Source organism: Podarcis muralis, chromosome 13 (assembly GCF_964188315.1).
Source record: "Podarcis muralis chromosome 13, rPodMur119.hap1.1, whole genome shotgun sequence".
NCBI classification, from domain to species: domain Eukaryota; kingdom Metazoa; phylum Chordata; class Lepidosauria; order Squamata; family Lacertidae; genus Podarcis; species Podarcis muralis.
In genome coordinates this window covers 46,162,807-46,175,831 of record NC_135667.1, presented here as the reverse complement: position 1 = coordinate 46,175,831, position 13,025 = coordinate 46,162,807, and the positions used below count along the sequence as shown (strand labels likewise).

The 13,025-nt window shown below is 47.9% G+C and overlaps 2 protein-coding genes and 1 long non-coding RNA gene across 3 annotated transcripts in view; 1 reads left to right on the top strand and 2 right to left on the bottom strand.

Annotated features, from left to right (window-relative positions):
• LOC144325148 (uncharacterized) overlaps window positions 1–13,025 on the bottom strand; it is a 197,776-nt gene that overhangs the window by 127,104 nt on the left and 57,647 nt on the right. The window lies entirely within an intron of this gene.
• Window positions 213–9,278, bottom strand: LOC144325208 (uncharacterized). The gene is made up of 5 exons (XM_077917792.1): window positions 8,995–9,278; window positions 7,867–8,302; window positions 5,089–5,200; window positions 1,608–1,684; window positions 213–728 (listed from the first exon to the last, which is right to left on the bottom strand). Exons 1-5 carry the CDS (start codon window positions 9,276–9,278, stop codon window positions 702–704), a joined length of 936 nt encoding a protein of 311 aa, XP_077773918.1. The 3' UTR covers window positions 213–701.
• ARL4D (ARF like GTPase 4D) lies at window positions 9,123–12,684 on the top strand. The gene is made up of 2 exons (XM_028703559.2): window positions 9,123–9,283; window positions 11,268–12,684. Exon 2 carries the CDS (start codon window positions 11,337–11,339, stop codon window positions 11,928–11,930), a length of 594 nt encoding a protein of 197 aa, XP_028559392.2. The 5' UTR covers window positions 9,123–9,283; window positions 11,268–11,336; the 3' UTR covers window positions 11,931–12,684.

Here is a 13,025-nt window from a genome sequence, read left to right as displayed (position 1 = left end):
CGAGGAAGCATTTCCAGCCCTGCTCTTGAGCTTGTTTAATATCACTTAAAATCTTATAACTTCTTTATTTCCTTCTGAGGAAACTGATTAGTACAGTGAAACGAGTTTTGTAGCCGGCATCTCGTTAAGTTTTTGTTTAATTCTAGTTTATTTTTTTTATTTTTGTTATTCTATAGTCGATTACTTCTCGTTTCAGGGATTTTCATGGTAATTTCTTTTGTTCTGTGTAATTTCTTGGTTCCGTGACTGTCTTTTTTTCACTGGTAGAACAGGCATAGGCAAACTCTGGCCATCCAGATGTTTGGGACTACAATTCCCATCATCATTCCCGTGACCACTGGCCCTGTTAGCTAGGGATGATGGGAATTGTAGTCCCAAACATCTGGAGGGCCGGAGTTTGCCTATGCCTGCCATAGAATAACAGAAATGTAGAAGAGATCCCTGGGTGATCTAGCCCAACGCTCTGCAATAACTTTAGTTATGCTCAGTTCTACATAAAGGAGTGTGGTTTCGGTCTGTGACTCTGGAAAGCTTTCATTTTATGGTTAGGGAGGGTGAGAGAACCCATGGGCGCAACCACTAAACTCCGTGTTTTGCCCCGGAAAAGTGCTTTTACAGCACATAAAAAGGACACCATTTTCCCTTCCAGGTCCAAGTTGCAGAGGAAGCTTTTCTCCCTGTTGCTGCCAGCTGCTCAGTTGTTACCACTGCTGTATGTACTCTGTAGTCTAAAAGAGAAAAGAGAGGCCATCAGTCTCGGATCGAATCCAACAACAACGAAGCCACACATTTCACAACGTTTCCTCCTCCATTCCAACAGGCTGGTTCTGGCAAAACATTCGAGGACTTCATTGTCCGGTTCTACCCAGACATAGCTCAGTTGGTGCTGATAATGCCAAGGTTGCAGATTGGATCGCCTGGGATCTTCAGGCTCCCTTCCAGTTCAATGATTCTACGTAGAATGCATGTTTTATTTAAATCTATGTAGTTGAGGACTTCATCGCTAATATGCCGGTGTTCAAACCATTAGGAAGGAGAGATCTGAAAGGGAGTGAGGACGGGAACGAGCAGAACGAGAACGGCCCTTTGAGGCACGGAGAAGACCTCAAAGCTCAGTGAGGAGAACGACATGAGTAAGAGAGAGGTTCACCACCGGCTGCACTCAAAACAGGCTGCCCTGCCCAAAGGTTGCAGCCAAGAGGTCATTGATTCATAAAAGGTAAAGGGACCCCTGACCATTTAGGTGTAGTTGTGGCCAGCTCTGGGGTTGCAGCGCTCATCTCGCTTTATTGGCCGAGGGAGCCGGCGTACAGCTTCCGGGTCATGTGGCCAGCATGACTAAGCTGCTTCTGGCGAACCAGAGCAGCGCACGGAAACGCCATTTACCTTCCCGCCGGAGCGGTACCTATTTATCTACTTGCACTTTGACGTGCTTTCGAACTGCTAGGTTGGCAGGAGCAGGGACCGAGCAACGGGAGCTCACCCCGTCGCGGGGATTCGAACCGCCGACCTTCTGATCAGCAAGTCCTAGGCTCTGTGGTTTAACCCACAGCGCCACCCGCATCCCCATTGTTTCATTACTCCCCGCTTTTCCCTTTCTGACTCACCGAGTATCTTTTCAACAGCTTGCCACTGTGATTCGGCACATGCTCCGTTCTGCACAGGCAAGAGTCAGCATGGACCCCTGCGAGAAATTAAAAGGGGAAAACCAAGATGTATACATTTGGAGGAACTTAAAAGGACCCAAGGCCCAAGCTCTGAGACATGTTATGACGGCACAGACTCCCAATCTCTCAGGACTGAGCAACCACAAGCTGGTTAGGATGGAAGGAAGGCATTCTGGACCACAGCCAAGTTTGAGCCTCTCTTAGGAAGACAGAGCTAGCAACTGCATACTCAGATCAGCTTCCCTTTATTCCATAAGGTGATGACATCTACCTCCCAGGGCTTTTGTAAAAAAAATGCAATGGGTCTGTGCATCTGGCTACTAAACAAAAGGTTGGTGGTACAAGCCCACCCAAGGATGGCTGTGGGCAGGACTTCCTACATTGCAGGGAGTTTAACTAGATACCTGAAGGAGCGTCTCCACTCCCATCGTTCAGCCCAGACACTGAGGTCCAGCGCCAAGGGCCTTCTGGCGGTTCCCTCACTGCGAGAAGCGAAGTTACAGGGAACCAGGCAGAGGGCCTTCTCGGTGGTGGCACCCACCCTGTGGAATGCCCTCCCATCAGATATCAAAGGAAAAAACAACTAGCAGACTTTTAGGAGACATCTGAAGGCAGCCCTGTTTAGGGAAACTTTTAATATCTGAAGGACTACTGTATTTTAGTATTTTGTTGGAAGCCGCCCACAGTGGCTGGGGAAACCCAGCCAGATGGGCGGGGTATAAATAATAAATTGTTGCTGCTGCTGCTGTTGTTGGTTGTTGTTGTTGTTATAGATGACTCTTGGGTTCCCTTCCAGCTCGACAATTCTATGATCTTATGAACATCTGAAGGAAGCACTTGAAACCTATAAATGGCAAGGTGTCTTGCAATACCTTCCGAGATTTAAAGCAATGATGGGAAGCCTGCAGATCTCATGATGTTGGACTCCACTTCCCATCAGCTCCACCCAGAAGGACCAATGGTCAGGGTTAACGGGAACTGTAGTTCACCACCAGGAGGCCCACAAGCTCTCTACTCTTGATTTAAGGACGTCTCACACAAGGGTACCTGCACCTGATGAGTTTGGTACAACTCACACACTTTTAATCTCAGTCTACTCTCAAACCAACGTATCATGCCCATGGTCCACAAGCTTCGTTCAGACGGTCCACGGCATGTCTGGATTTGTGGCTAAAGATGGAAGGTGGTAAATAGCAATACTGAATTTTATTTGTATTTTTATTGCTTCTGGTATTGTACTGTATTGTATTACAACTTGAATTTTATGAATTTATTACAAATTGAATTTAATAAAATTCAATTTGTAATGCAGCTAAAAATGAATAATGAATAAAATAAGCAATAACAATACCCAGTGCTTTTTTTCTAGAAAAATAGGTGCTGGTACTCACCATGAAGTTGTTAAAGTAAGTGTCACACTTTGTTTCCCCCCCTGGGAAAAACAGCACTGGCAATACAATTAAAAACCATACAGCGTTTAGAGTTGTGCGTTACAATTGCTACAACAGGCAGAAAAATCTTTAATTGGTCTTCCAAGATGTACAGCAAGTTCCATGGGAGCCACTGTCCCAACCTATTTTGGCATCTCGCTTTAGCTCCGACAAGTCGGATGTTTGCAGGAAGAGCTCGTTTCGTTTACGAGATATTTTGTTGGTTTCGCTTGGCAACATATGAATTTGCAGAAGAAGCTGCCATCCCTAAACCACAAGCAGTGCTTCTAGTGGAACTTGATTGAGCGCCCTCGTCCCCTGAATCATGTTGAAATTGTAGCCTGACCTGTGGAGACCACCCATGCTGCAATCCTCGGCACACTTGCTTGCGCAAGTCCCACTGAACGCCTGTTTTCTAGCGCGACAAACCCTTGTAATTTGACCTCTGTCTTTCAAGGGAGGGTACACGGCTAGGTCAGCCTACACCTGATTTTCCAATACCTTCAGTGCATGAATATTTCAAAGCTCAAGCTCAGTCACAATGGGGGCTGAGGATCTGTTAACAGCTCATCTTCTGTGTGTGGAAGCCAGGTTAGTTTCAAAGTAAGGAAAGGCATAAGGGGTTAATGAACTGTATTCTTTGAAGAATGGTTATCAGATGGAAAAGGTAAAGGTAAAGGTACCCCTGCCCGTACGGGCCAGTCTTGCCAGACTCTAGGGTTGTGCGCCCATCTCACTTAAGAGGCCGGGGGCCAGCGCTGTCCGGAGACACTTCCGGGTCACGTGGCCAGCGTGACAAAGCTACATCTGGCGAGCCAGCGCAGCACACGGAAACGCCGTTTACCTTCCCGCCAGTAAGCGGTCCCTATTTATCTACTTGCACCTGGGGGTGCTTTCGAACTGCTAGGTTGGCAGGCGCTGGGACCGAGCAACGGGAGTGCACCCCACCGCAGGGATTCGAACCGCCGACCTTTCGATCGGCAAGCCCTAGGCGCTGAGGCTTTTTTTACCCACAGCGCCACCCGCGTCCCTTTTATCAAATGGAAGACACTCACTAATTCTTTCCAGTGGCAGAAGAGTACCCAAATTAAGGCGCTAATTTACACATGCCAAACACATTTGGAGTGTGCTGCAGTAGGCCACATGGCAAAGTGAGTTTCTGACCTTTTAATATAAGAATCACATTCCTACTTCTATTATAAAAAGGTAAAGGGACCCCTGATCATTAGGTCCAGTCATGGCCGACTCTGGAGTTGCGGCGCTCATCTCGCTTTATTGGCTGAGGGAGCCGGCGTACAGCTTCCGGGTCAGGTGGCCAGCATGACTAAGCTACTTCAAGATGATGGACTATGCCAAAATGGCAAAATTAACTGGGAAGCTCAGAAATCAAGAAGACAAGAACTTAAAAAAAAATGGGGAAAGTTTATAATTTGTATACGAGACCACTGCAAGCAGGTTAAAACACTGGCAGGATTTCAATCACATTTGTAAAGTAACAGAAACTATGGACAATTCAGAAGGAAAAAATATTTGGATAAATATTGACACGCAGTTGTAATTATTTTCATTAGGATCCATGTAAGGGATGGGGGGAAGTCAGGAGATTCAGAGTAATCTCAGATTTTGGATTTTGAATTGATATTTGTTGTATGTTTATAAAAATGAAATAAAAAAAATATTTTTAAAAGAGAGGTTTCCTTCTCCTAAATGGGCTGCTTTCCCAGGTTGGTCAGCCTCACCTGTCCCTCACTTCCTTCCACAGCAGGTACAGAAACCACCTTCTTGGGCCTACGATTGGTCTTGTCCGCTCAATTCGCCACAGCCTGCCTTTGCCTGCAGTGGAAATCCCTCACTCACTGAGGGTTTGAGATACCTTAGATATTCCTTTCCAGAGGCAGGGGCCAGGGGCCAGCCTAGATAGGTGATGTTCATGGACAAGGCATCTCTGAACACCCCCTTCTCTTGTAGCAGCTTCCCACCCTTCCCCTTACCTTGGGAGACTGGAGTCTGAGACACGGTGTTGGAGGGCGGCGGGATTGAGCATTTTGCTTGGATATCCCTCAAAACATGGTCATGCTGCTGTCCTCCATAGGCGCCTCTCGCCTGCATGCAACCACAGACACGCAAAGTGAAAACTGCCTTGTTACTTTTCCCTGGCTAATACCTGTCCATCCTGGACCAGGTGTGCATTTTCCTGTTCCTTCCCCTTCTGCAACAGCCCTTTGGATTTCTCCCTTTTCAGCCTGGGTAACTGTCTAATTATTATTATTATTATTATTGATTTGTACCCTGCCCATTAATCAAATGGGTTGCCCCAGCCACTCTGGGCGGCTTCCAACACATATAAAAACATAACAAAACATTAAACCTTAAAAAGCTTTCCTATACAAGGCTCCCTTTCTGTTCTGCTGCCAATGAGTAGCTCATCTGCTTCCACTTTTTATGTTGCCTTAGTTTTGACGGGAATGTGGCTTCACCTTTTATGCAGCGATTGCTGATATATGGACAAAATTTCCCTTGCCAATCCTTCCAAACTCCTTCCCTTCCCCTCTGACTTCTGCACCCCGCAAATTTAGTTCCTTATTCCTCAATTCCCATCTTCTACTATGCTCCACTTGCAGGCTCCAAGGCTACACTGACTGGCAGCAGCCCCTCCTGGGTTTCAGACGAGAGTCATTCGCAGTCCGATCTGAAGACTATTCAAGGATTGGACCTGAAAAACCTCTGCAGACACGTGGAAGGGAATTGGGGTCGACCTTAGAAAAAGATTCTAAGAATGGGAACTGATGTATAAAGACTGATGATTATAAGTTAAAATTGGTTATATAAAATGAACTAAATATAACAATGAACTAAATACAATAAGGTTAAAAATTGGGGACAAGAACTTGTTGAACCAAACAAATGGAATTGGAATACAAGAAGGGGAGGTGTGGGGAAGTCTTGGAAATATGTTATTGAAAATAAGGTTTAAACGGTGAGTGTTTTTAATTTTTTTTCTCTGTTCTTTCTTTTTCTTTCTTTTTTCTGGATTTTTTTGAAAATTTCAATAAATATGTTTAAAAAAGAAAAACCTCTGCAGACAAAGCTATGGGCCTCCCCACTTTTCCCTCACAAGGTCCCCTAGCCAATCCCTTGGCCTCTCTAGTTGTTGTTGTTGTTATTTATTCAATTTATCCACTGCCCTTCATCCAAGATCACAGGGCAGTTTACAGTATAAAAACACAAAAGTACATAACATAATAACAAACAAAACAATACCCACCCCAGTTTAAAAGGCCACAGATGGTTAAATTGGCCAAAGGCCTGGGAGAATAGGAATGCTTTTGCCTGGAGCCTAAAGATATGTAATGTAATGCAAACCTTCCTGGGCAGAACAGCCCACAAGTGGGGAGCCACCACAGAAAAGGCCCCGCTATCGTGCTGCCACCCCCCGGACCTCTCGTGCAGGAGGCACATAAGAAGTGCCTCAGGTGGTGATTGCAGGGTCTGGGCCGGTTCATATGAGAGATGCTGTCCTTGAGGTACTGAAAGGACCAAGTGGCTGTGGAAGCTGAAAGCCTTGCAGATCTTGGGCAGCTGCTGGTGGTCAGAGAAGACAACTAGACACAGAATCCAACTCCTAGGGGTCAAGGTCCCTTCATCACATTCCTAAAATATTTGAGGAGGGCCGCTTTCCCAAGTTGCCATTCAAATGGTGTACATGTACCATGTCTTGTGATCAATTATGTGGGGCTGGGCTTACCTGAAGGAGCGTCTCCACCCCCATCATTCTACCCGGACACTGAGGTCCAGCACTGAGGGCCTTCTGGTGGTTCCCTCACTACGAGAAGCCAAGTTACAGGGAACCAGGCAGAGGGCCTTCTCGGTAGTGGCACCTGCCCTGTGGAACACCCTCCCACCAGATGTCAAAGAGAACAACAACTACCAGACTTTTAGAAGACATCTGAAGGCAGCCCTGTTTAGGGAAGCTTTTAATGTTTGGTGCATTACTGTATTTTAATATTTTGTTGGAAGCCACCCAGAGTGGCTAGGGAAGCCCAGCCAGATGAGCAGGGTATAAATAAATTATTATTATTATTATTATTATTATTATTATTATTATTATTATTATACCTGATCGTCGCCACCCCCCAAAATTACAGTGGTACCTCAGGTTACAGATGCTTCAGGTTACAGACTCCGCTAACCCAGAAATAGTACCTCGGGTTAAGAACTTTGCTTCAGGGTGAGAACAGAAATTGTGCGGTGGCAACGGGAGGCCCCATTAGCTAAAGTGGTACCTCAGGTTAAGAACAGTTTCTGGTTAAGAACAGGTACCTCGGGTTCAGGTTCTGAACCCGAGGTACCACTGTACAGTGGTACCTCTGGTTACGCACTTAATTCGTTCCGGAGGTCCGTTCTTAACCTGAAACTGTTCTTAACCTGAAGCACCACTTTAGCTAATGGGGCCTCCTGCTGCTGCCGCACTGCCAAAGAACGACTTCTGTTCTCATCCTGAAGCAAAGTTCTTAACCTGAGGTACTATTTCTGGGTTAGCGGAGTCTGTAATCTGAAGGGTCTGTAACCTGAAGGTACCACTGTATTCAAGTTGGCATGCCTTCAACTAGATGAACAACCACCAACCAGATAATGCAGCGCTTTGTGACTCCCATCATATTCTCCCCTGCGCCCGCATTTTCCCACGCTCTGGTGGGGAACTTTTTGCGCCCCCCTTTAAGCGACCCTCCTGGACCTGAGTTTTCTCCTCGTCTCCCTTGCCCAGGTACCTGCATCTGCCAGCATCTGCGCTCCAACTGCATCTGCCTGCGCCGCGCTTCCCAGTGGTAGGCGCCCGCCATTGTGCTGCCCGCCGGACCGCCTGCAGCCGCGGGCAGCCTCGGTGGCACCGTCGCCGAGGCCCGTCGGGTCACACAATGCCGCGATGCCCGGGCAACTGGGAAGACGCCGCCGCCGCCGGAGGCGCCCCACCTGCCGCCCACTGTCGCACCTGGCCGCCAGGGGGCGGCAGAAACCAGGCGCTGCTTCTCCCAGTCCTTGCCCGGCCGGGGCGCGTCCTGGGAGCGCGCGACTGGTTTAGCACCCCGGGGTGCGTGCCAGGCGCTGCACCCGTGCAGGGGAAAGCTTCTTTGCAAGATCTCGCCCAAAAAGAGCGGGCGAGCAGGCAAAGGATGACCCCGAAAAGCAGCAAACGAAAGCGGGAATCTGGGAAGTTTGCAAGCAAAATGCAAAAGTCAGTGCAAAATTGCTGGTTGCAGTTATCCTGTGCGCGAGCAATCGCCGTAAAAAAAGCCAAAAAAAAAAGTGGGGGAAGAGAGAACAGCACGTGCTTGTGTTTTTTACTTCTTGGATCTCAGAGCTGCAGGACTGAAAACCAGGCTCCGGGGGGAAATTAGAATTTTGCCTTTGCACGCTCAGAGGTCCCCGCGCGGAGAAAGCTAGCTTGTAAAGGAGACGGCCCCTTCTCCCTTGCTTTCTACATGCAAGAAATGAGTCCAACGAGGACTCAAAGGCGACCTTTGGCTGGTTGGCATCCCATGTCCTTTTAAATGTGTTTGTGGTGTCTTTTGCATAAAATCGCAGAGCTGGAAGGGAGGCTCATGTGGCCTGGTCCAACCCTCTGCAACGCGGGGATCTTTTTGCCCTCCACGCCGAGATCAAGCGTCTCGCGTCCACGGACCGAGCTCGTTCTTGTTTTATCCACGACGCATTTTGCGCTCTGTGTTGTGAGCCGCCAGGGACGGGAAGCATGGAAATCAATAATAATAGTAATAATAGTAATAAAGAATGCCTCCAGATTGCTGCAAGCCCGGCTGCCTTTTTGCAAAAAAGAAAAGTCCTGGATCGCAGCTCGCACGCGCAAAACTCCGTGCCAAGGGAGCGAGCGCACCGCGCGCCTTTGGAGAAGAAAGCGCTTGCAGTTCCGAGGCGGAGGCGGCGGCGGCGCTGTCGAGCGCGCGCTCCCGATTGGTCCGTTCCAGGAAGCCTCCCCCGCAGCCGCATCTCGGGCGCTGGTTGGCTTCGGGAGCGCGGACGCCGCCCAGCTGGCCTCGCCTTTCCTCTCCCGGGGAGGCGAGAGGCATCTGCGGGCGAGCTGGGCGCGTGGAGAGCCCGGGCTGCGCACGGCTTCTCGGCGAAGGTGCTGCTGCTGCTGTTGCTGCGGCGGCGGCGGAATCCCCATGGAAGGTAATCTCTCTCCCGATCTCTGGAATCTGCGATCCCTTCTAGGCCTCCCCGGTTCCCAATTCGGCCCGCTTTCGGCGCAGACGCGGAACTAGGTAGGAGAGGGTGTCCCTGAGCATGTACAGAGTGCATTTTTTAATCTCCCGGGACTGGAGGATTTGGGCGGGCGCGTCCGCTTTCTTGGAAAAAAAGGCTTTCCGAATCGGAGGGTGGCTTTTCCCCGCTTCTCTTTCTACAGACTCGACACCGTCTGCCCTTGCTTGCCCCCCCTTTTTAAAACAAAACAAAACAGCGTAGTTGAAATAAGGTGACTTAAAAGCTTACCTGTGGTCCATCCGCCTTATGTTGTCGCTCTGTTACTGCTTTATTAATTTGGATGGTTTTGATACTTTTTAATTTTTGTTTTGCTTATTGCATTTCTTATGTGCTGTTGGAAGCAACTCTTGATATGGTGTTGGCGGAAAGGGTGGTCTGCACACTTGGAGGAATAATAAATATATCCTTCAAGGGCATCCATCTCAAGCGCCAAAATCTGTTTACAAGGTATAGGCCAGTCTAGAAGGGACAGCATGCAAGATTCCTCTGAATATATGCAATTATATTTCCCCCCTGTAACCTCCAGCCATAACTTGACTTGAGTGCGACTGAATCTCATGTTTAGAAACCGCGCTCAGCCCAGCACTTTTTTGTCCATACTTTTCAGTAAACATTCAGTTGATATCGCGGCATTCGAGAGGGTTGTGTTTTGGAAGGCGGCTTCTTCCTGAGATAGATTCCCATCTTCGGAGAGTTTTTGAGCACAGATCCTGGCCAAACGACCTCTTTAGGCGCTGTCTGCCACCAGTCATGGTGCCTGTTTAAAGTAATACTGCTTCTATCCTTGGCCAGTAATCCAAAGGTATTGAGGGGAAGGACTGTAAGTCTTTGAGGGGGGAGGATAGCTCCCCCTACACACACTTAAAATCTTAATAATAATAATAATAATAATAATAATAATAATAATAAATCACTGCTTCAGATTCCTTCTTACTTTGAGGCTACATGAGCACCGGAGACTTCTCTGTAGTGGCCCCAGTGTTTTCAAAACACACACAAAAACACCTCTCTACAGCTTCCGCACTTCTTACTTAAAACTACAACAAAAAACTTTTGTCATTTAAACTTAGTGTCTTTCTCTTGTCCTTTGTAGAGATGTTGTCATTGTGCTGTTCCTTGCTGATACAGGCTGTGTTGTTGATGTATTATTTTACAGTGTTATTTTTCTAGTGTGTTAACTATTTTTGAAACGAATATGGAAAAAGTAGCATGTAAATGTTTTAAAATAAACTAAGGGGAAGGAAAGTTACCAGCTAATGTGGATCTGCAAATAGGCACGATTCAGCTTCTCTGAAAACCAGTTTCTCCTGATCGATTGATCTCTGAGTGAATTCAGCTTTTCTGCGAAGGAGGTTTCTTTAGGGTTTGTGAAAGTGTTGCTTGAATCAAGGAATTTGAGATGTTTAGCTGAGGGATTACCGTATTTTTTGCTGTATAAGACTCACTTTTTCCCTCCTAAAAAGTAAGGGGAAATGTGTGTGCGTCTTATGGAGCGAATGCAGGCTGCGCAGCTATCCCAGAAGCCAGAACAGCAAGAGGGATTGCTGCTTTCACTGCGCAGCGATCCCCCTTGCTGTTCTGGCTTCTGGGATTCAGAATATTTTTTTACTTGTTTTCCTCCTCCAAAAACTAGGTGCGTCTTGTGGTCTGGTGCGTCTTATAGAGTGAAAAATACGGTACTTTGGCATCTGAAGAGTGGGCTCAAAAGCGCTACAGGTAGCTCACAAAAAAACATTAAATGTTCCAATTTCCCCTGTTTATTTGATCAGCATGTCTTTAACAATACCCCCGGCAAATGCTGCATCTTCAAGCATTGCCCATAGTAACACAAAGTATGTGCGCATGGGTTTGCATTTTGCATTAACTGTATCTCTGTGTCTTGTTGCCACAGTTCCACAACTGCTGTGAGCGGAAAAATCATCCGGCAACGCTTCAAAGTTTGGCTGTGCTCCGGAGGACTATGGGGAACCAGCTGGCCCCAGTGCCCCCATTCATGCCCCACTTGCAGGCCTTGCACGTGGTGGTGGTTGGACTGGATGCAGCCGGCAAAACGTCGCTGCTGTACCGCTTGAAGTTCCAGGAGTTTGTCAAGAGCGCGCCCACGAAGGGCTTCAACATGGAGAAGATCCGGGTGCCGCTGGGCGGTTCGCGCGCCATCACTTTCCAGGTGTGGGACGTGGGCGGGCAGGAGAAGCTGCGCCCCCTCTGGAAATCCTACATGCGCCGCACGGATGGCGTCGTGTTTGTGGTGGACTCTTCGGAGGCCGAGCGGCTGGAGGAGGCCCGCGTGGAGTTGCACAAGATCGCCCGCTCCTCGGAAAACCAGGGCGTCCCCATGTTGGTGCTGGCCAACAAACAGGATGTGGTCCAGGCCCTCTCGGTAGCTGAGGTGGAGAAGTTCCTGGGTCTGCCCGAACTCTGCGCCTCCACCTCGAACCACATCCAGGGCTGCAGCGCTGTCAGCGGACAGGGCCTTCAGCAAGGCCTGGAGAAACTCTACGAAATGATTCTCAAGCGCAAAAAAGCCCTTCGCACCAGCAAGAAGAAGCGCTGACAAACTGGCGTGTGAGATTATCTCTGGGGGGATTCAGACATTTTGCACCCGGGCCGCAGTTTTTTGCCACCCCGGGACATTGTTTTGGAGCAATGTGAGGTTGCAAATCAGACCATTTCCTCTTTGGTGACTCTGCTTTTTGGACTTACGGATTGTGGAGCATTTGTGCCCTCGTTTTTGTATTTTTATGTTGTGAACCGCCCTGTGATCTTCGGGCGGTGGGTAGTATACAAATTGAATACCGTATTTTTTGCTCTGTAAGACGCACCAGACCACAAGACGCACCTAGTTTTTGGAGGAGGAAAACAAGAAAAAAAATATTCTGAATCCCAGAAGCCAGAACAGCAAGAGGGATCGCTGCGCAGTGAAAGCAGCGATCCCTTTTGCTGTTCTGGCTTCTGGGATAGCTGCGCAGCCTGCGTTCACTCCATAAGACGCACGCACATTTCCCCTTTTAAGGAGGGAAAACGTGAGTCTTATAGAGCAAAAAATACGGTACATAATAGGGATAATACCTGCCATGGGCAGTAAGAAAGCACCTTGGCAGCACTAGTAGTTTGGAGGAAAGGGGGAATTTTCCAAAGAGTTGGAGGTCCGTCATGCGCCAACCGCATTATTTGTTTATATCTTTTCAAAAAGAAAGCGTAATGTTTTCTGGGCTCCCTACCCCTGTTTTTCTGTTGTTGTTTTTTGTAGAAAACAAACCTTAAATTATTTAAAAAAAACCATTCTTTTCAGAGTTGGGGACGAGGCATTTATGTCATCTTTTGTGCACAGGGATGAGGGAGGGTTTTGGCATGCTAAGGAGATGGACTAGATGATAAACAAGGGAAGAACGCAGAGCTGCTTGCATGCAGTGTTAGAAACTGAGATGGGAGGAGCTAAAGGGCACCTTGAACCTAGGTTATGGGCGCAACAACGGAATGTTTTACAACAAGAATACAAAGCTGAAAATGAATGAACTGCAGCTAAAATATTATGTTCCTTTTTCGCATGGTCTAGTCCTTCCCCTGCCCACCCCCCTAATATTCTTAAGAAGGTCTCTTCTCCAGTCTTCAAAGAGTAGCTGGAAGTGGGGAGGCAGAAAAAGTCCTC